Genomic DNA, 20,897 nt, shown 5'->3' on the forward strand with positions numbered 1-20,897 from the left:
TCACATACCAACACTCAACAGCCTGGGTGTTACACGGGATAAGACCATCCCTCCACTTGGTCACATACCAACACTCAACAGCCTGGGTGTTACATGGGATAAGACCATCCCTCCACTTGGTCACATACCAACACTCAACAGCCTGGGTGTTACACGGGATAAGACCATCCCTCCACTTGGTCACATACCAACACTCAACAGCCTGGGTGTTACATGGGATAAGACCATCCCTCCACTTGGTCACATACCAACACTCAACATCATGACTTCCCTCTCATGTGCAGAGTGAGAATGTGTGTATGAATTACTGAAACAATTTTACAGTGTTAAGATATTACCCCCACCCCTACCCCCTCTCCTTTTCCTCAATCACTTGATCGCTGTTTTGAAACCAGCCTCATTTCATCACATCACACAACACATTATTTCTTTCAAAATTGTTTGCGATCGGTAAAAGTCCACAAAAGACCCTACACAAATTCCCTCTAAATACTCAATCCCAAATTATTGTTCTAATCTTGTGAAAGTTTACGAAATAAATTGTACGTACCCGTAAAACTTTGTCCCTAATACTCTATCTTAAATTATTGTTCTAGCATTGTGAAAGTTTACGAAATACATTGTATATAGATACCCGTGAAAATTCGTCTCTAATACTCAATCTTACATTTTTGTTCTGGCATTGTTAAAGTTAACGAAATACATGTACATTGTACGCTAACTTAAAAATATGTCCTTAATACTCAATCTTACATTATTATTCTGGCATCGTGAAAGTCCGCGAAATACATACCCTTAATAAATTCGTCCCTAATACTCAATTTTCTCAACATCGCGGTTCTTTCCTTCCGCTGAGATGTCGAGGGCGGCGACATTTTGAGACTGGTTGTCCCCACGGGGGGTGACGGGGATGATCAGCGATCGCTCCCCTTCTCGATCGTGGGTTTCTTCCGCGCGATCGTCACTGCCTTCCTCGGGGGAGCCGGCTCGTTTGTCGATGTGGATTGTTGTCGCATGTTCGTCCATTTCTCCTCCCCGCTCCTCCGCCTGTGAAAGATGCGTGGAAGGTGGGATATTTTGACATTCGTTATGGATGTGTTAGGTGAAAGAACTTTGTCTGTGCACAGATTCTGGTTTGAACAACAGTGGGGGTATAAATGTTTTGACTGACAATCAAATAAGAATAAGGTTTTATCACAGTTTTGTGAGGTTATCCTCTTGGAAATATGGGTTGCTTCCTCTTTGGGGAAAGGGAGCTGTCATACAGTATGGCGCTTTCCATTTTTCTTCTGTTTCCTGTGTGCGTGTGCTCATGTTTTCAAGCCCTGAGACTTTCGCTGTGGACTTGGATTCTTTATCGCGGGCATGCACACACACTCACACAAGCATATACACATGCGCACACACACACACACACACACACACACACACACACACACACACACACACACACATGCACGCACACACACACACACACACACACACACACACACACACACACATGCACGCACAATTGCACACTTACTCTCTCACCCCCATCTCCCTCTGAAAGACTCAAAACTCAAAGCTATTACTGTCCTTTTGAAACACCCCTTACAGAAAAAAAAGCCCTGTGGCGAGGCTCGCAGCGAGGCCGTATTTTACCATGCAAAGGTTTGCCGTGACTTAGTCGCAGCTAGCCGCGGTGTAGTTATATATCCTTATATGGAGATCCAACCCGCAAGCTTGATGTGATGTGGTCGCCCCCAGCCGCGATGTTCCCTGCAAGCTTGCCGCGATGTCCTAGACCCCTTACTGTGAGCTTGCTGCGACCAGGTCACAGCTAGCCGCGATGTTCCTGGGATCATGCTATAGCTTGCCGCGATCTAGCCACGATGTCTTAGACCCAATTACCAGGTTGCAGCTAGCTGCGATAACCCCGGACCTATATAGTACACCACCACAACCCCAAACACACAAGCATCACACACACACATGCACAGTCTCGCCAATCCTTTTAATTGACTCATTTCTAATGTTAATTTCGATTCTAATACCTTAAACTCATCTGCATATAAACTATCCTATCTCTCACCTTGGAGTCTTCAGACCTGGAGGTATCCATGACAGGTTGTTCAGGTCCGAGTCCCGATCGCTGCACAGGTTCCTCCTGTATGGTATCGTTCTTGTCATCTGTGGCAACTTTCTCTGTCTCTTCGTCTGTGTCATCATAGTCGTCGTCTGAGTTCTCCCGGTTGCCTCGCTCTGCAGAAATAATGATGTCTTGTGTTTTGAGAATGGCTGAAATGCAGGTATTTGAGTTAAGAGACTTTAAGATAAACTGCATTGAGGGTACAGTTCCTCCAGGGCTACATTAGGTCTCCCACCAAGATAAACTGCATGGAGGGTCCAGTTCCTCCAGGGCTACATTAGGTCTCCCACCAAGATAAACTGCATGGAGGGTCCAGTTCCTCCAGGGCTAAATTAGGTCTCCCACCAAGATAAACTGCATTGAGGGTACAGTTCCTCCAGGGCTACATTAGGTCTCCCACCAAGATAAACTGCATGGAGGGTCCAGTTCCTCCAGGGCTACATTAGGTCTCCCACCAAGATAAACTGCATGGAGGGTCCAGTTCCTCCAGGGCTACATTAGGTCTCCCACCAAGATAAACTGCATGGAGGGTCCAGTTCCTCCAGGGCTAAATTAGGTCTCCCACCAAGATAAACTGCATTGAGGGTACAGTTCCTCCAGGGCTACATTAGGTCTCCCACCAAGATAAACTGCATGGAGGGTCCAGTTCCTCCAGGGCTACATTAGGTCTCCCACCAAGATAAACTGCATGGAGGGTCCAGTTCCTCCAGGGCTACATTAGGTCTCCCACCTCCAGTCTTGCATACCAGCCCAGGTCAAGAACAATATAAAAAGTGAAATGGCGTGTTGTTAAACTGCCATTTATAGCTAGATGAGAGCTCACAAAAATCACAAGATCTGTTCTTTACTTCCATCTGTTGGCAGGAATTCTAATGTATTCCTTTCATTTCACGCCACTTACACTGAACAGGTAGTTTTCTGAAGGTGTTTTGGTGCGTGTGGACATCAGAAAGACAATTGAGTTCAGTACAACCCCCCCCCCCCTCCCCCTCCCCCTGCACCACATCTAAAATGGATATTAGAAGAACTCTTACCTCTAATCTCACTGGGTCTTCCAGCCCTGGACAGAGGACGGTTGCGACCTTCCTTGTGCACTCTGGGCGAGTAACCAGAGGCTAGCTTGGTGTCGCTGAAATCCCTGGGAATCGATGACTCCGGTTGAGCGGCCCCTTCCATCGATTTCTTGTCCTGCTCACTGTCTTCCGGCGTCTTGGTGTCGTCGTCCTTTTCCGCGTCGCTGACGATGAGGGCGAGGAAGTTGTTGCTGGTGGTGTTGCTGCTGCTGGCAGCGACGTTGTTGTTGGCTGCAGCCGTGTCCTGGCTTGACTCTTTCCCTTCTGAAGCGGCGCCGTCCACAGTGTCGCTTTTTCTGGGACTTTCCCCCTCTTCTTCTTCCCCCTTCCTTGGAGATAGGACATCATCTCTCCGTGGTGAGGGACCGTCATCGTCCTTCCTTGGAGTTACTCCCTCATTAGCTTGTCTCGGAGTCAGCGGAGATTCTTCAGCGTCCCTCGGAGTAGCCGGCTGTGACGATGTCTTGGCCTTCGACCTCGGAGAAGCCTCTTCACTTTTTTGGATGCTGTTCAGCGGTTCTTCCGGCTTCTCCGACTCTTTCTTTCTGGTGTGTGTTGTCCCGTCGTCATCATCTTCGTCGTCCACGGTAACTGTGGCTGACACAGGCTCAGGGCTTTTGCTCCGGACGGGCTTTTCTTTGTCGGCTTTGGTCGCTTTCTCAGCAGGGCGTCGTTTGACGGGCTGCTTTTTGCCACCGGCTTTTTGGCGGCTGGAGACGGAAGACATGCGGGAGGTGGAGCTGATCATGGAGGGGGCCCAGCTGCGACTGCTGAGAGGGGGGACCCTGAAACACACATTGAAAAGGAATAAAAAAAAACACCAAGAATTGTAGGTTATTGGAACGTTTAATTATTGACAAAACAAATCGCTACATTTACAATACGCCAACCTAGTGGCCTTTGAAGCAGACAGACAAACACTTACGGTACAAATAACTTTTTTTTTCACATCAAAAAGGGTAATTGTGTATGCATGTGAATGAAGATGAGTTGTTAGCTTTTGTTTTCATTTGAGTAAAGGATTTGTTTATTTTTTCTTTTTCGTTATGCTTTTACATGTACAGGTACCTACATTTATCACATCTTAGAAACAAGCACTACTGCTTGTCAGTTGGCAACTCCCCTTCTCAAACCTAAAAAAATGTAAGAAAATGCGGTCTTAAAAAGGAGGTCGAAGTCTCAAAAGGGGGGGACATTTGCAGAGGTTATGAACAGAAAAGGGAGGGAAGTTTAAAACTGGGGGTCCTTAAAAAGGGTTCCACTGTATTTCTTGATGCAGTTAAGTGACGTTGAACTGTTAGTTTGCATTTACCTAAATTCATTACAAGCAATCTAGAAACCAGCAAAACTGAAAACATTACAATACAACAGTGTATGATCCTCACATTTCAAGATTTAAGTGCGGAAAGTAGTCGTGTTGTCTGCGTGATAGTGCGTAAAGTAGTCGTGTTGACTGTGTGATAGTGCGTAAAGTAGTCGTGTTGTCTGCGTGAGTGCATAAAGTAGTCATGTGGTCTGCGTGAGAGTGCGTAAAGTAGTTGTGTGGTCTGCGTGAGAGTGCGTAAAGTAGTCGTGTAGTCTGCGTGAAAGTGCGTAAAGTAGTCGTGTAGTCTGCGTGAGAGTGAGTAAAGTAGTCGTGTGGTCTTTGTGAAAGAGCGAAAAGTAGGCGTGCGGTCTGTGTGAAAGTGCGTAAAGTAGTCGTATGGTCTGCGTGAAAGTGCGTAAAGTAGTCGTATTGTCTGCGTGAGTGCATAAAGTCGTCGTATGGTCTGCGTGAAAGTGCGTAAAGTAGTCGTGTTGTCTGTGTGAAAGTGCGTAAAGTAGTCGTATGGTCTGCGTAAAAATGCGTAAAGTAGGCGTGTGGTCTGTGTGAAAGTGCGTAAAGTAGTCGTATGGTCTGCGTGAAAGTGCGTAAAGTAGTCGTGTTGTCTGTGTGAAAACGCATCAAGTAGTCGTGTGATGAGCATGAAAGTGCGTAAAGTAGTTGTGTGGTCTTCGTGAAAGTGCGTAAAGTAGTCGTGACGTCTGCATAAGAGTGCATAAAGTAGTCGTGTGATCTGCGTGAAAGTGCGTAAAGTAGTTGTGTGGTCTTCGTGAAAGAGCGAAAAGTAGGCGTGACGTCTGCGCTGCGTGAGAGTGCGTAAAGTAGTCGTGTTGTCTGCGTGAAAGTGCGTAAAGTAGTCGTGTGGACTTCGTGAAAGAGCAAAAAGTAGTCGTGACGTCTGCGTGAAAGTGCATAAAGTAGTTGTGTGGTCTGTGTGAGAGTGCGTAAAGTAGTCGTGTGATCTAGATGTGTGAGAGTGCGTAAAGTAGTCGTGTCGTCTGCGTAAAAGCGCATAAAGTAGTCGTGTGGTCTATGTGAGAGTGCGTAAAGTAGTCGTGTGGTCTGCGTGAGAGTGCGTAAAGTAGTCGTGTGGTCTGTGTGAGAGTGCGTAAAGTAGTTGTGTGGTCTGTGTGAGAGTGCGTAAAGTAGTCGTGTGGTCTGTGTGAGAGTGCGTAAAGTAGTCGTGTGGTCTGTGTGAGAGTGCATAAAGTAGTCGTATTGTCTGCGTGAGAGTGCGTAAAGAAGTCGTGTTGTCTGTGTGAGAGTGCGTAAAGTAGTCATGTGGTCTGCGTGAGAGTGCGTAAAGTAGTCGTTTTGTCTGTGTGAGAGTGCGTAAAGTAGTCGTGTGGTCTGTGTGAGAGTACGTAAAGTAGTCATGTGGTCTGCGTGAGAGTGCGTAAAGTTGTCATTTCGTCTGCGTGAGAGTGCGCAAAGTAGTCATTTCGTCTGCGTGAGAGTGCGTAAAGTAGTCATTTCGTCTGCGTGAGAGTGCGTAAAGTAGTCGTGTTGTCTGTGTGAGAGTGCGTAAAGTAGTTGGTTGTCTGTGTGGGAGTGCGTAAAATAGTCGTGTGGTCTGTGTGAGAGTGCGTAAAGTAGTCGTGTGGTCTGTGTGAGAGTGCGTAAAGTAGTCGTGTTAATTGTCTGTGTGAGAGTGCGTAAAGTTGTCATGTGGTCTGTGGGAGAGTGTGTAAAGTAGTCGTGTTGTCTGTGTGAGAGTGCGTAAAGTAGTCGTGTTAATTGTCTGTGTGAGAGTGCATAAAGTAGTCGTGTTAATTGTCTTTGTGAGAGTGCGTAAAGTAGTCGTGTTAATTGTCTGTGTGAGAGTGCGTAAAGTTGTCGTGTGGTCTGTGTGAGAGTGCATAAAGTAGTCGTGTTAATTGTCTGTGTGAGAGTGCGTAAAGTAGTCGTGTTGTCTGCGTGAGAGTGCGTAAAGTAGTCGTGTTGTCTGTGTGAGAGATCGTAAAGTAGTTGTGTTGTCTGTGTGAGAGTGCGTAAAGTAGTCGTGTGGTCTGCGTGAGAGTGCGTAAAGTAGTCCTTTTGTCTGCGTGAGAGTGCGTAAAGTAGAAGTGTCGTCTGCGTGAGAGTGCGTAAAGTAGTCGTGTCGTCCGCGTGAGAGTGCGTAAAGTAGTCGTGTCGTCTGCGTGAGTGCACGTAAAGTAGTCGTGTAGTCCGCGTGAGAGTGCGTAAAGTAGTCGTGTTGTCTGGGTGAGAGTGCGTAAAGTAGTCGTGTCGTCTGCGTGAGAGTGCGTAAAGTAGTCGTGTGGTCTGCGTGAGAGTGCGTAAAGTAGTCGTGTCGTCTGCGTAAAAGCGCGTACTTAGTCTTGCTGTGTGTGGTCTGAGGGAAAAGAAAACTTGTCATGCGCGTATTTTGTAGTGAGTGCGTCTTCCGCAGTTGATTCGCATAATTTGGTGACTTCAAGACGCAGTCGCTGCGCACAATTTTGCTGGCTGGGAATGACCATACTCTTAATGAAAATGATACAAGCAAAGAGTGCGACTTGGCCCTAACTGAATCAATACGCAATGCTTTCAACAGCAACATATCAAAAGAAATCCAATGCTACAATCCGCAAACCCTCTCACCTTTTGTTTTGTCTGGAAGCGCTTCTCTCACTCTCTCCCCCCCTGCCGCATGCGTCGCTGTTGGTCGGGGGTGGGGCGGATCTAGAGCGGCTGATGTCGTCATAGTTATCCAGCTTGCGGTACTGCATCTTGCGAGGGGTGTTGAGATAGTTCAGGTAACGCTCGTACTCTTGGGGCGAGTGGTAGCCTGTTAAACAAGAGATTTCAGCAGATGGCCAGATGAAATTTAACAATTTACATTTATGAAAAGGTATCTGATTGTTAGCACAGAAGTTCTCTCAAATGCTTGTATAGGGCACAGCATTATGTATTGATTAAAATATAAACATTGGATTTTCCTCTTTGAAGCCATGTGATGTCAGATACTGACTAGAACTCTGGTTGACAGACAAATAGACGGACAGAGAGACTGACCGACTGATCAACTCACTGACCAATCATGAGAGACATACCTTTGCCAAGTTCCTTAAACAGCAGCTGATGATACTGGTCCACTTTGAGCGCTTTCATCTGACTGGTGCTATAGATGCGGGCGATGCTGTACAGGTACTTGCGTTCCCCAGGGGTAAGGTCAGGGTCGTTCAGCATGGGGGTCATACTGCGGAGCTCGCTTCCCAGGCTTGTCGACGCTCCGGTCTGGGGTCGTCGGGGCGCACCCCTCCAGCCGACCGCAGGGCGGGTGTCGGGGGTGACCCGGCATGACGTGTGCCGTTTGTGGTTGACATGGCTACCACCTGCAAGACAGACGGTGGAGATAAGTCTATGGTTGTCATGGCTACCACCTGCAAGACAGACGGTGGAGATAAGTCTATGGTTGTCATGGCTACCACCTGCAAGACAGACGGTGGAGATAAGTCTATGGTTGTCATGGCTACCACCTGCAAGACAGACCGTGGAGATAAGTCTATGGTTGTCATGGCTACCACCTGCAAGTCTATGGTTGTCATGGCTACCACCTGCAAGACAGACGGTGGAGATAAGTCTATGGTTGTCATGGCTACCACCTGCAAGACAGACGGTGGAGATAAGTCTATGGTTGTCATGGCTACCACCTGCAAGACAGACGGCGGAGATAAGTCTATGGTTGTCATGGCTACCACCTGCAAGACAGACGGTGGAGATAAGTCTATGGTTGTCCATTTACCCCCATTGCATGCAAAGTAACTCTTTCAATTGAAAAATGTGAGTTTTCCAAAATTAAAAACGGGAAGCATTAGCTAGGGGAAGCCAGTAGAAATGGAAATAGTGAATCATCAAATCAGTTCTCTGACTAAAAAACAATGCAGTACCCAATTCCTCTGTGGAGAAAAAAGTCTTCTTTGCTTAGGATCTACAAAGTGACTTACTGTCAAACAAGACTGGGGGTCGCTGGGTGGCGTTGACCCAGCGAAGGTCAAGGTTAAGTTTGGGTTTGAAGGTCTCGGAGCTGGAGGTCAGGCACTTCTTGTGGTGATACCAGTTCACCGAGGGCTCGTCTGCAATCATCACCACACTCATATTCCAGATAACCAGGCGTGAGATTTTTCAAACAGACTTTCAGCATGTTAAAAACTACATAATTATCGTCGTCGTCCTTGAAATTTGGCGTAGCCTAACTGGATTCTTTGCGATTTTGCTGTTTGTGTGCTTTAGACTACGTAAACCATCCTCCATGAGCATGAGAATGATTTCTCCTAAATACGATGGACAATACATGATTTGACATTCTTTTAGCTTTCTATCCGGGAGGTGGGGGACATTATCTCATGTCTGCTACCTTCCTTTTCCTGTAAAGAGAGCGAGAGGTGGGGGACATTATCTCATGTCTGCTACCTTCCTTTTCCTGTAAAGAGAGCGAGAGAGGGAGAGTGAGAGCCGTGAAAAGGCATGGCCGGGGAGGGGGAGGGGGGAGTGAAAATGTGTGTGTGTGTCAGTGTGTGTGTGTGTGTGTGTGTGTGTGTAGGAGCTGGGGTAGTGTTGAGTGGATTCATAGCCCATACTATAATGTAACAGCTGTTTATCAATCCGGAGCGAAGCCGGATCACTGTTATTTATGTCAGTTCTTCATTCAGTAGGACATTTCAGTCACAGTTCATAAAGATGTCATTTCAGTACACCCATTATACCTATGCTATCGAGTAGTCAAGGGTGGGTGTTAGCTAGAGCTAGAGAGACAAGACAAGACAAGACAAGACAAAATCTTTATTATCGAGGGTAATAGATAAGCAAGAATATTGCTTTTTTACATCCAGCCCTCGCCCTAATATAGGGTCAACAAGAACAGAAAACAATATAATCAAATAACTATCACATCAAACTTATAATACATTATATATATATACAGATATAAAAAAATATAAAAAAATAAAAAAATAAATAAAAAAATTGTCATGCTGCATTTTAAGTACAATTTCCAATAATAAATATGTCAATTTTTAACATATCTTAATTTAGATCTGCATATTATTATAATTTAGTTTAACATGCACATACATTTTAAATGAATTGTTGAACCATTCAGCACATGTTTAGTTGCATTATGTGCGACATATAATTTTTTTTGAAGCTGTCTGTGTTTGTTTTATGCTTAAGAAAAATAGGAAGTGAGTTCCATAGGACCGCACCTGAATATAGAAGGCTTGATTTGAAAAGGTCAATACGTGGAGTCGGTGTGATGATTTTTAGTCTGTTATAGTTCAAAATAAAATTATCACGTAATGTCTCCGGTGCATATCCTGACATCACTTTATGCATTATAACACCTTTATTATACATTAACCTTTTTTGAAATGGTAATACTTGCAAATTTGTATAATCAGATTCTGAAGGAGTGTGATTTTTTAGCATAATAAGCTTAACTGCTCTTCTGTGAAGACTGGCTAAAGGTTTCAAAACATTAGCACTTGCACAATCCCACACAGTGGATGCATAATCAATATTTGACAAGATGTGATTGTAAAAAAAAATCTTTCGCGAGTGGAGATTCAAGAAATGTTTTATTTTTGATAACTGATATATTTTTTGGGAAGCAATCTTACAGATGTAATCAATGTGATCATGCCATGATAAATTATTATCAATCTTTACACCAAGGACTTTGTGGTGAGACACTTCTTCCAATACTTGATTTTTAATATAAAGAGGTGGAATGCTCGATAATAGATTTTGTCGTTTCTGTCTTGTGGTTATTAGCATAAATTTTGTTTTAGTATGGTTAAGAGACATATGGTTTAACTCTGACCAATTCAGGAGTGCATCAATGCTTTCTTGTAGAGTTTTTGATAAATAATTTATGGAATGGTGACTAGAATGAATAGTAGTGTCATCTGCAAACAACTCACAGTTATTATGTATGTACAGTGGTAAATCATTGACATAAATGGAGAACAATAATGGGCCTAAAACAGATCCCTGTGGGACCCCATATTTCAAAGTACTTTCATTTGAATATGATGCATTAGTAAATGTAATTTGTTTTCTATTTAAAAGAAAAGATTTAAGAGAGAGAGAGAGAGAGAGAGAGAGAGAGAGAGAGAGAGAGAGAGAGAGAGAGAGAGAGAGAGAGAGAGAGAGAGAGAGAGCACAGACAGACAGCCGGAACCCCCCCCCCCCTTCCATCGCCATCTAAACAAAATCAAGAACAAGAAGAAACAAACAAAACAAACAAACAAACAAACACGCACGCACACACTGACACACACACACACACATCACATACCTGGAATATGTCTTTCAGGGTTCGGCGTCCTAACAAAGAAAGGAGAGAGAAAAACAAACATCACAGTTACAGGTCAATCAACAGTGACTCTATCGGGAAGGAGAACAATTATCTCAACCATTCATGAAGCGTTGTGGGGAGAAAATAACACCGCAAACTCCGTCCTCACAACATTGGCTGATCAATACTCACAGGAAACATCTTGAGCTAGTCTGTTATTGTTATTACCTGGGGGGAGGGGGGGGGAGATCTGTTAAAGATGCCACCCTTCCAGTGTAAATTGTTTGTGAAGTCACCAAGTTCCGTCGAGGTTTTTCTATGGGATATAAGCATTCTCCTGCTGTTGGACACATACCAAAACTCTTCTGCGTGTTGTGTGTGTGTGTGTGTGTGCGTGTGTGTGTGTTGTGTTGTGTGTGTGTGTGTTGTGTTGTGTGTGTTGTGTTGTGTGTGTGTGTGTGTGTTGTGTTGTGTTGTGTTGTGTTTGTGAGTATGTGTGTGTGTGTGTTGTGTTGAGTGATTTTGTGTGTGAGTGTGTGTGTGTGTGAGTGAGTGTGTGTGTGTGTGAGTGTGTATGTGTGTGTGTCAGTGTGTGTGTGTGTGCGTGCCCGTCTGTCTGTGTTATGGCGTGCTTTAATGCGTGCGTGTGTGTACGGATGAACTATTTTTGCAACTGAAACATCCATCTACTTCAGTCTGCAACATTAATTCAGCAAAACATTCCCACACCGTACAGATAACAACTAGGCAGTATAATTTTGGTATTTGTCAAAGTGGAATAATTCTCTTATCCCATTTTAAAGTTAGTGCTACAATCTATGTTGAATTGCGTGCCCAGAGTCGTTTTCATACGAAGCCAGGCATCTTTAAGAGAAAACACCATATGTTTCATTTATAATGTCTTTTCCTCTTCCTACCCTGCATGGATAAGGCTTTACGTATGGGGCCTCGGTAGATGTAATTGCTTTGATTAAGATCAATATTGTACGACATGTACGTCTGTGGAATATGAGGGAGTCCTGTTGTCTGGCCTTGTTTGTTGTGTCTATAGATCATTGCAATTGATAATGGTTATCAGGTAACATACATTGTGAGGAGAAATTGCTGTGAATTGCATGCCGGGTCCTGAGCTTGGTGGTTGACGTGTTGTTTGCTCGTCAGTCGATTGTTCCGACTTATAATCAATGCATCGTAGCTTCTCATGAACTATCTTGGGCTACTCTGGAATATTTTGCAATCATTCAAAACAATTCCTATGAAGAGTATCTGTATGTCGACTTGGCGTATGCTCTATAGTTCAAGCTCACATACCTAGATTGTATGCAGTTCAAAACATGCAAAACAAACAAACAAACAGACAGATAAACAAACAAACAACAAAACAAGAAAAACAAAAATATCACTGCCTGTAAATTTGCATATTCGTTATACAACAAAACTGAAATCGTTGGATCAAGAAAAAGGTGCTCATTTACGATTTATCTGAACAGCAACTTGAAAAACGACAACAACGCGAACTGAAACAAAAACCTGTCGCACAACAGTTGCAAGTGCAAGTGCACGTAATCACGCCGTATAAACGGTTGCGTCGACTGAAAGCCGCGGGATCGGTTGCATCGACTAAAAGCCGCGGGATCAGGACACGCGAGGTGAGTTTCTCCACAAAATTACAAATCTCTTCTCTTAATTAGTAGATTATCACATAACTTTTGTTTACACTTTGAACTTAGGTGTTGTAGCATCACATCATCGATTTTTTTTCATTGATTGCATTTCCGTGGGAATGTTGAACTGTGATTATTTACACTTTTTCTAGCGCATTTTTGTAAATTTTGACTTTCAACCTTCACCACTAAAAATCAAGCTTTCGGACAAAGCTACAGACAATTAAAATGTAATCAATGATTATTTATTGACCATTGGGTTAAATTTTATTAGCTAATGTTACATAGTTAATTCATATTTTACGGATATGCAAGGACACTAAACAGTTTGACGGTTGCACACCACGGAAAATCCTTGTACAGACCGGTTGTGCGCCACGGTAGTCATCGGTTGTGCGCCGTGGAAGTAATTGAAAGTTTAAAAGGTTTACTTTAAGGCTGCAAAATCGCTTCTGAACATTGTACAACAAACATCATGCCATGTAATGGTGTACAGTGGCCAGCAAAAGTATCGCAACAAATGGGAAGAACGGAAATGACTAAAATTGCTTTGAACGAATCGGGAAATTACCTCACATTTTAACGGTCCTAATTAGATATGTAAGAACTCTTCATTTGCTAACAGATTTGGTATCACAAGAAAGAGGGGACTTTCGTCTGTACTATGTTAAAAATTCATGAGTTTAGTATACTTGATTGTATTAAAAAGACCGTTTGAAAAGTGTCTAAATTGTTAGACCTTTCCTCTCTTTCTATGTGGAGCAATACTTTTGCCGGCCACCGTGTAGGTGGTTTGACCCGGATAGTGTACAGTCCCAATAGTTTCATGGAGACACGCACTTTTTTTTAGGATGGTACTCGCACTCTGATATTTCTAATTTTCTATGGCAGATGGAGTCCGGCCCCTGAAATCACCTGTCTACTGCATAAACCATGGATGCGAATCAGCCCCGCTTCATGTGCTGGTATTGACTATTGTTCCGAAAAATGTGAAGAATTCATCACCGCTATCGATCATGCTTTACACCCCAATGAAAATTTGAAGCTTCGCATTCTTCGGCTTGACGATAAAGCCAGATATTGTTCAAAAGACTTCGAAGTAATTCCAAAGACAGTAGCAGAGGGATACCACATTGTTGGCCATAAGAATGAAACTATCACAATAGAATGCAAAGCCGACGAATGCAAAACTGGCGAATGCAAAGCTGACGAGAACAAAACGGACGAACCAGCATCAAATTCGGACAGTGATGAATCAATCGATGTGAATGATGCTTCGTCTGCTGATGTTAAACGTCTTAAGGAACTAGCGCCTGTTATTGCAGAACGAATGAAGTCACTTGGACACCTGTCAACATGGGTCAAATTCAACATCATGGTGAGCGATAATACATTTCCCATGGAGAACATTTGTTTCCAATTATTTCTAGACGTTGTGAAATTTCTTGGAAATGATACTTCTATTCAAATGAGATACAGTCCTGAAGTAAAATCGTTCTGGTCCACTGGCCAAAGGTTATTTCACGGCCGCTTCCTCCGATTTATGAGCGGTCCAAAGAGCGCTGGACAAGTAATTGATGGATCCTCACTGAAGGGGAAGTTTGTCCCTGGAGAAGCGAAGATAAACTTTGCTGTACCTTCCCCTCAATGTCTGCGACTCACAACTGCAATGTCAGTCGAACACATCGGTTCACCCAGGAATCCTTGACGACTGTATTTCAGCAATTGCAAAAGACAAGAAACAGGTACAAATATGTTTCGACGGAAAGAAGATCATTAAAGGTGGTGGGGGGCTATAAAAACATAACAAAACAAGAGCTGAGACATTCACCTAATATAACTTGATATTACTGGAAAATTTAGAAGGACAATGTCCCATTGTGCACAACCGCTGGCAATCAAATATTGTCGCGACGTGCAACCATGCTCTTCCGTGGTGTGCAACCGTCAAACTGTTTGGTGTCCGTAACATTCGAAAGCTTGATTTTTAGTGGTGAAGGTTGAAAGTCAAAATTTACAAAAATGCGCTTGAAAAAGTGTAAATAATCACAGTTCAACATTCCCACGGAAATGCAATCAATGAAAAAATCGACGATGTGATGCTACAACACCTAAGTTCAAAGTGTAAACAAAAGTTATGTGATAATCTACTAATTAAGAGAAGAGATTTGTAATTTTGTGGAGAAACTCACCTCGCATGTCCTGATCCCGCGGCTTGTAGTCGATGCAACCGATCCCGCGGCTTTCAGTCGACGCAACCGTTTATACGGCGTGGTAATACATGTATTAGAAGGAAACAAAGATGCAAATTTGACACAGACATATAACTGAGAAGAAACAGGTCTATAAATACTCACGCTATTTCCGCGCTGCGCTCTGTCAGTCCTCGCAACTGTGACCTTTTCTGGAAAAAAAATATGAATTACGTTAAATCAATCAAACTTAATTATTGATTTCGTAATCGATATATTAAAGCTTCTGGCCTGTGCAAAGAAAGAAGGAAACGAATAAATAAAATAAAGAAAGAAAAAAACGAAGAAGATATGAGGGCAAACAAATGAAAGTGACAAAACATTCAATGGAGAAATGTTATGATTTCAATCCTGATTATTGATTTCACCATCGGTTTGTTCAAGAGACTGATGTTTTCACAACGAACATTGTAGGTAGCATACTGAACATTAATCAACTTGTTCCACTTGAAGTCCAGGGGCCAATGTTAAATGTGCCTTTGGTTTCTGGTTGAGAAGAGCCAAGAGGCTCCTGGTGTTGATGACGTCATTACATCCGTCCACACACACACACAAATATCTACCCTCTAACAGAACGTCGACGCGTTACCCGTACACCCAAAAAACTAGATTTTAAGCATCAGTGCCGTCATTGGAAAATAGTCATCTTCTAGACTAACTGTACAATCTTCTTGCTCGGTTTTTGTATTTTCACCAGAAATGGTGTCTTTGTGCAGTAACAGAGAGACTTCTTAAAAATGACTCAGGAATGATTTTAGAAATTCTGTCAAAGTACAAAAACTTGCCCTTTAAAAAGCATTATATTGTGTTTATGGTATCTAATTTGAAAAAGTTGCTCTGTTGTTGCATCTAGAGACCTTTTCAGAGTAAAATAAAACATAATGCAATTTTTCTGGAAGATGAATCTGACCCCAAAACTACATGTTTCATAAAAAAAAGAACCCAAATGGTGCAATTTGGTGTCATCTGAGATCCAAGTTTGCCATTAAATTCAGTTTTATAACCATTATTGCCTCCCTCATTTATTTTTTCGGCGAAACAAAAAAACCATTCGGCCGAAATTTGCCTTTCAGCGGACAATTCCCATGCCTGGAACCTGGAAAACAAACTTAATTTCCGTGCCATCTCTGCCCTTGATGTCCAAGCAAAGTTATGTGAACGTACCTTTCGTCTCATGTTGAGTAGAACCATGGAGGTACTGGTGTTACTGACGTCATACACTCTGGCCACAGGACTGTCACGTGGCCAGGCACGACCGTTGAATGGTACTCTGCAATCACAATAGGTATTTGAATCAATAATGGTACTCTGCAATCACAATAGGTATTGGAATCAATAATGGTACTCTGCAATCACAATAGGTATTGGAATCAATAATGGTACTCTGCAATCACAATAGATATGGGAATCAATAATGGTACTCTGCAATCACAATAGGTATAGGAATCAACAATGGTACTCTGCAATAACAATAGATATTGGAATCAATAATGGTTCTCTGCAATCACAGTAGATATTGGAATCAATAATGGTTATCTGCAATCACAGTAGATATTGGAATCAATAATGGTTATCTGCAATCACAGTAGATATTGGAATCAATAATGGTTATCTGCAATCACAGTAGATATTGGAATCAACAACGGTACTCTGCAATCACAGTAGATATTGGAATCAACAACGGTACTCTGCAATCACAGTAGATATTGGAATCAATAATGGTTATCTGCAATCACAGTAGATATTGGAATCAATAATGGTTATCTGCAATCACAGTAGATATTGGAATCAATAATGGTTATCTGCAATCACAGTAGATATTGGAATCAACAACGGTACTCTTCGTCGCGATATAACCTTCGTGGTTGAAAACGACGTTAAACACCAAATAAAGAAAGAAAAGAACGGTACTCTGCAATCACAGTAGATATTGGAATCAATAATGGTACTCTGCAATCACAGTAGATATTGGAATCAATAATGGTACTCTGCAATTACAGTAGATATTGGAATCAATAACATTAGATAAACTGTCCGTTGGAAAATGTTAAGACATCCGCTTCAAAGATGGATAGCTAGAAGGCAGGGAAAATGGGTGGTGTGTGTGTGTGTGTGGGGGGGGGAGAGTTATTGCGAGGTAAAGTTTAATTTGAGCTGTCACGAATTGCGTAAGATCACCAATGTGCCCCTTTCCTCCCCCCCCTCCCCCCCCCAATCATTTTATATTCCTTATCAAAACACGTTCAAGACGTCGAACAAAAGATTTCTTGAGCACTTCATTTACTGTAAGACAGAGACAGACAAAAAGACAGCCAGGCAGACAGACAGAGGGACAGACAGACAGACGAACTGACAGACAGACCGACAGGCTGACGGACAGTCAGACGGACAGTCAGACGTACAGACATACAGTCAGACAGACAGACAGACAGACAGACAGACAGACGGACGGACGGACGGACAGTCAGACACACACACACACACACACACACACACACACACACACACACACACACACACACACACACACACACACACACACACACACACACACACAAAAGCCGTTCATGGATTCCAGGTTTTTACCCAACAGTTCTAGCGCCTCATTTCCCACAGCGTCTCTGACAAGTTTATCCAAGATCATTGCGCACACTCTTTCATAATGGCAACAAATCACTGACACGTCGGATATGAGATCTTTCTCTATCGCGGCGCACAGCTGCCGGCTAATCTCTTTCAATTTCCTGAAATGAACACGTCATATTCAATAAATCCAAGCGTCCCGAAAGAGTCAAAATTCCTCTTGAAATGCACAGAAATCGGATGAATTATTACACACCTGTCACAATGGGTAGCTCTTGCAGGAATATACATGAAAGCATCAAAGACTTGCTGGCGCCGATTATATCACGCGAATGAACAGACACAAAAAGACATTATTTCCCTCTGTGTGTGTGTGTGTGTGTGTGTGTGTGTGTGTGTGTGTGTGTGTGTGTGTGCGTGCGTGCGTGCTTGTGTGCGTGCGTGCGTGCGTGTGTGTGTGTGTGCGTGTGTGGTGTGTGTGTGTGTGTGTGTGTGTGGTGTGTGGTGTGTGTGTGTGTGTGTGTGTGTGTGTGTGTGTGTATGTGTGCGAGCGTGAGCGCGTATGAGCGTGTGTTCATGATTTAATGATGACAACAAGCTATAAAAGGCTTTAACAAAACATCACATCTAGCAACTGTACGATTGACTTAACTGACACTTCAAAAATCCATCTTCTACGAGTTACTCAGCACGCAGTTCTGTGGAAATTACATGTTTTTTTGAATTATATCTCTCGAATTAAATCAGCAGCTCGCTCAGACATAGACAAAATGACTACAAAGGTACGTACGGCCAAAGATACCACTTTTACAGAATGTCTGCTACGGTCCAAATTAAACATCCTGAATATTGTGTATTATGTTAAAAAATATGTTATACACGGAACCTACAAACAAAGAAACAACAAATAAATAACAATAAAGAAAACAAAACTACGACAACTACACGAATAAACCATGGTTGCTTTGTTCCTTGCTTTCTTCTTTCTTGTCTCTGAGACCAATCAAATAAATCATAAACACAAATCAAACTCAATAACCTTCATAGTCTGAGAAAAAAAAGACAACAGCTATTTGACAGAAATCATGTAAAAACACATACCACCAGAAAAGAACAACGTACCTATTCACAGCCATATCCAATCGCTCTGAATACGTATATCAACAAATATCACACAGCAGCGAATGCACGTTCAACCACAGCAAGACAGGTCACAGTGAAATGTCAATCCAATCAGTATTTCCATGACTCCATCATCGCAACCTCCATTTGAATACATGCAATCGCTCATCATTCACATTTCCCGAGAGAAAAAACCCGTCTGAACAATAACTCCTGCAGTTTTTATGCTTTTCCCCAAAGCTATCCTGGAGTTGTTGCCGTGGATACGGTTACCATGGAAACGTAAATACTACACAAACAACGACTGGAATATGACATGGAGGTGGTGTTGTACATCTCCGAGTTCACATTATTCTGTCACTTCTCTGAGAGGTCTCGACCTTTTAAAGCTGAAGTTGGCAGCAACGTATATTTTCTTGGTTTTTTTTTTTCATTCAATTTTTGGTGTCGTGACGGAGCGTCTTCTTATGCCGTTTTTTCTCTCTGTTAATTTTTCAAAAACACGGGATTTCTTTAAAATGATTTCACTTTAAGGTTTTAAACCGAAGCTGCTTTCTTTTCCCTAAATCTTGATTATTTTTACAGTACGGCTTCTCACATACTTTCTTTGTCCACAGTAAAGTTTCTCTCAATCTATGCAATTTGTAGTTTTTGCAGTAAGTTCGAAGTGAGACGGCATCTTGTTTCCATCTTTCTCTCGCACATGTTGCCTCGAGTTTTTTTCACTTTCAACTCGTGGTTTTACAGAAATGTTACCGTCTGTACCACAAGTTTTTGCAGAAAGTTTTCCAACACATTTCCGTCTCGTAATGTGTCCCTTCACTTCTCCCCTCCCTCTCTCTCTCTCTCTCGAAAGAAAAAAGTGTTGCCTTTTATTCTCTTCAAGTTTGAACTCGTTGCCGATTTTACTGGAATATTATCGTCTTAACTTTCAGTTTTCATTTTAAGATTTCTATCACATTTCTCAGTCATTTCACAATTTACTTGATTTGAGTCTCTCTCCAAGCTCGCCACGGTTTCACACAAAAGTCACTGTAAGATTCTCTCCGACTAGGAGTGGGGTGCCCGCCAGCGCATGCCAGCTATACCATACCCCGGGTGGCTATCTCTACCCGCTTCTCTGTGAGACCGCTGCCAGCGTGGCTAAGGTAACTCTATTGGGTGGAAAGCGGGTGGGGCAATACAGGTAACTAGTGGTACCCGTGCTACGCACTTTGTGTGCTGCGCATGCGATGTCATTTTGTTGGTTATGTGCTTGTGAAAATGTTGTTTGCACCCCTCCCCCCCCCCCCCCCCCCCGCACATTATCCCGCATATAATGAATTATATTCTCTTGGTGAAAAATAAAATGTTAACCCTTACACCGGTGCAATTCTGTAACACATGTTACATAGCCACTGGTGAATTAACAGAGAGAAAAATAACAAAAAACAGTCATATAGGTTTTCGCATCAATGGGAGGTAATCGGAACTGACCAAAAAGACTGCGCGACCGCACGCGACTATACAAACAAACAAAATAAAATACAGCAGGTATGACGTTTGCATGAATCCATGATTACGTCTACATGAACAACAGTGATAAAAGTGCGCATCTCTTCCCAGCCGTGCAGCGCTTTGAAAGTTGGAAGCATTAAAATTTAAACGGGTAAAAAGCCATCGTGAAGATACGAAAAAAAGTATGACGTCTAAAATACTTAATGATTCAAACGCATAGTATAACATATGTAATTGACAACATTGTCAACAGAAAATATATACATGGTTCACACACACAATCGAGTGCACACATCCATAAATGCTTATTTAAAGTCATGTACACACACACATACATACATGGCATCAAGCAACACACAATTAAATGACACATATGGAATATGGAAAACGTATAATGGACATGAACATGGCAAGTAATTTACACCGTTACCTACTATAAAATTGATGATATATATATACCACTCACTTGCTATTCGCCTAAAAGCTTGCGGTGTGCTGTGACACATATAAGAAACCAGAAGAAAAAAGGACTTTACTTTGGCGAAAAGAGCATATGCTGCTTATTTTTGTACATAGCTGCTATAACTGTATTTTTTCCGAACACTTACATGTAAAAAACATAGAGATATATCTTACCATTTCACTAAGACAGCCAAAATAACGGTCAAATTAAGGGGAGATCATGATGTGACGTACATGTCTATGGTTGCACCGGGGGAAAATATTTAGTCGCTGGAACCTATAAGGTATAACACATGTTACATAGCCACTGGTGAATTAACAGAGAGAAAAATAACAAAAAACAGTCATATAGGTTTTCGCATCAATGGGAGGTAATCGGAACTGACCAAAAAGACTGCGCGACCGCACGCGACTATACAAACAAACAAAATAAAATACAGCAGGTATGACGTTTGCATGAATCCATGATTACGTCTACATGAACAACAGTGATAAAAGTGCGCATCTCT

At 42.6% G+C, this 20,897-nt stretch overlaps 1 protein-coding gene across 1 annotated transcript; it reads right to left on the reverse strand.

The window, feature by feature from the left end:
- Positions 1 to 15,994, reverse strand: LOC138975070 (protein starmaker-like; the record flags this gene model as incomplete). The annotated part of the gene is given in 9 exon segments (XM_070347726.1): positions 1 to 1,047; positions 2,075 to 2,244; positions 3,166 to 3,989; positions 7,112 to 7,298; positions 7,564 to 7,845; positions 8,458 to 8,586; positions 10,809 to 10,837; positions 14,830 to 14,876; positions 15,889 to 15,994. Coding segments are annotated over 9 exon segments (2,011 nt in total), but the record flags the coding sequence as incomplete, so codon positions are not given.
- Between the last annotated feature and the right edge of the window lie 4,903 nt (positions 15,995 to 20,897).

The sequence above is a fragment of the Littorina saxatilis genome, linkage group LG9 (assembly GCF_037325665.1).
Source record: "Littorina saxatilis isolate snail1 linkage group LG9, US_GU_Lsax_2.0, whole genome shotgun sequence".
In the NCBI taxonomy this organism is placed as follows: Eukaryota; Metazoa; Mollusca; class Gastropoda; order Littorinimorpha; family Littorinidae; genus Littorina; species Littorina saxatilis.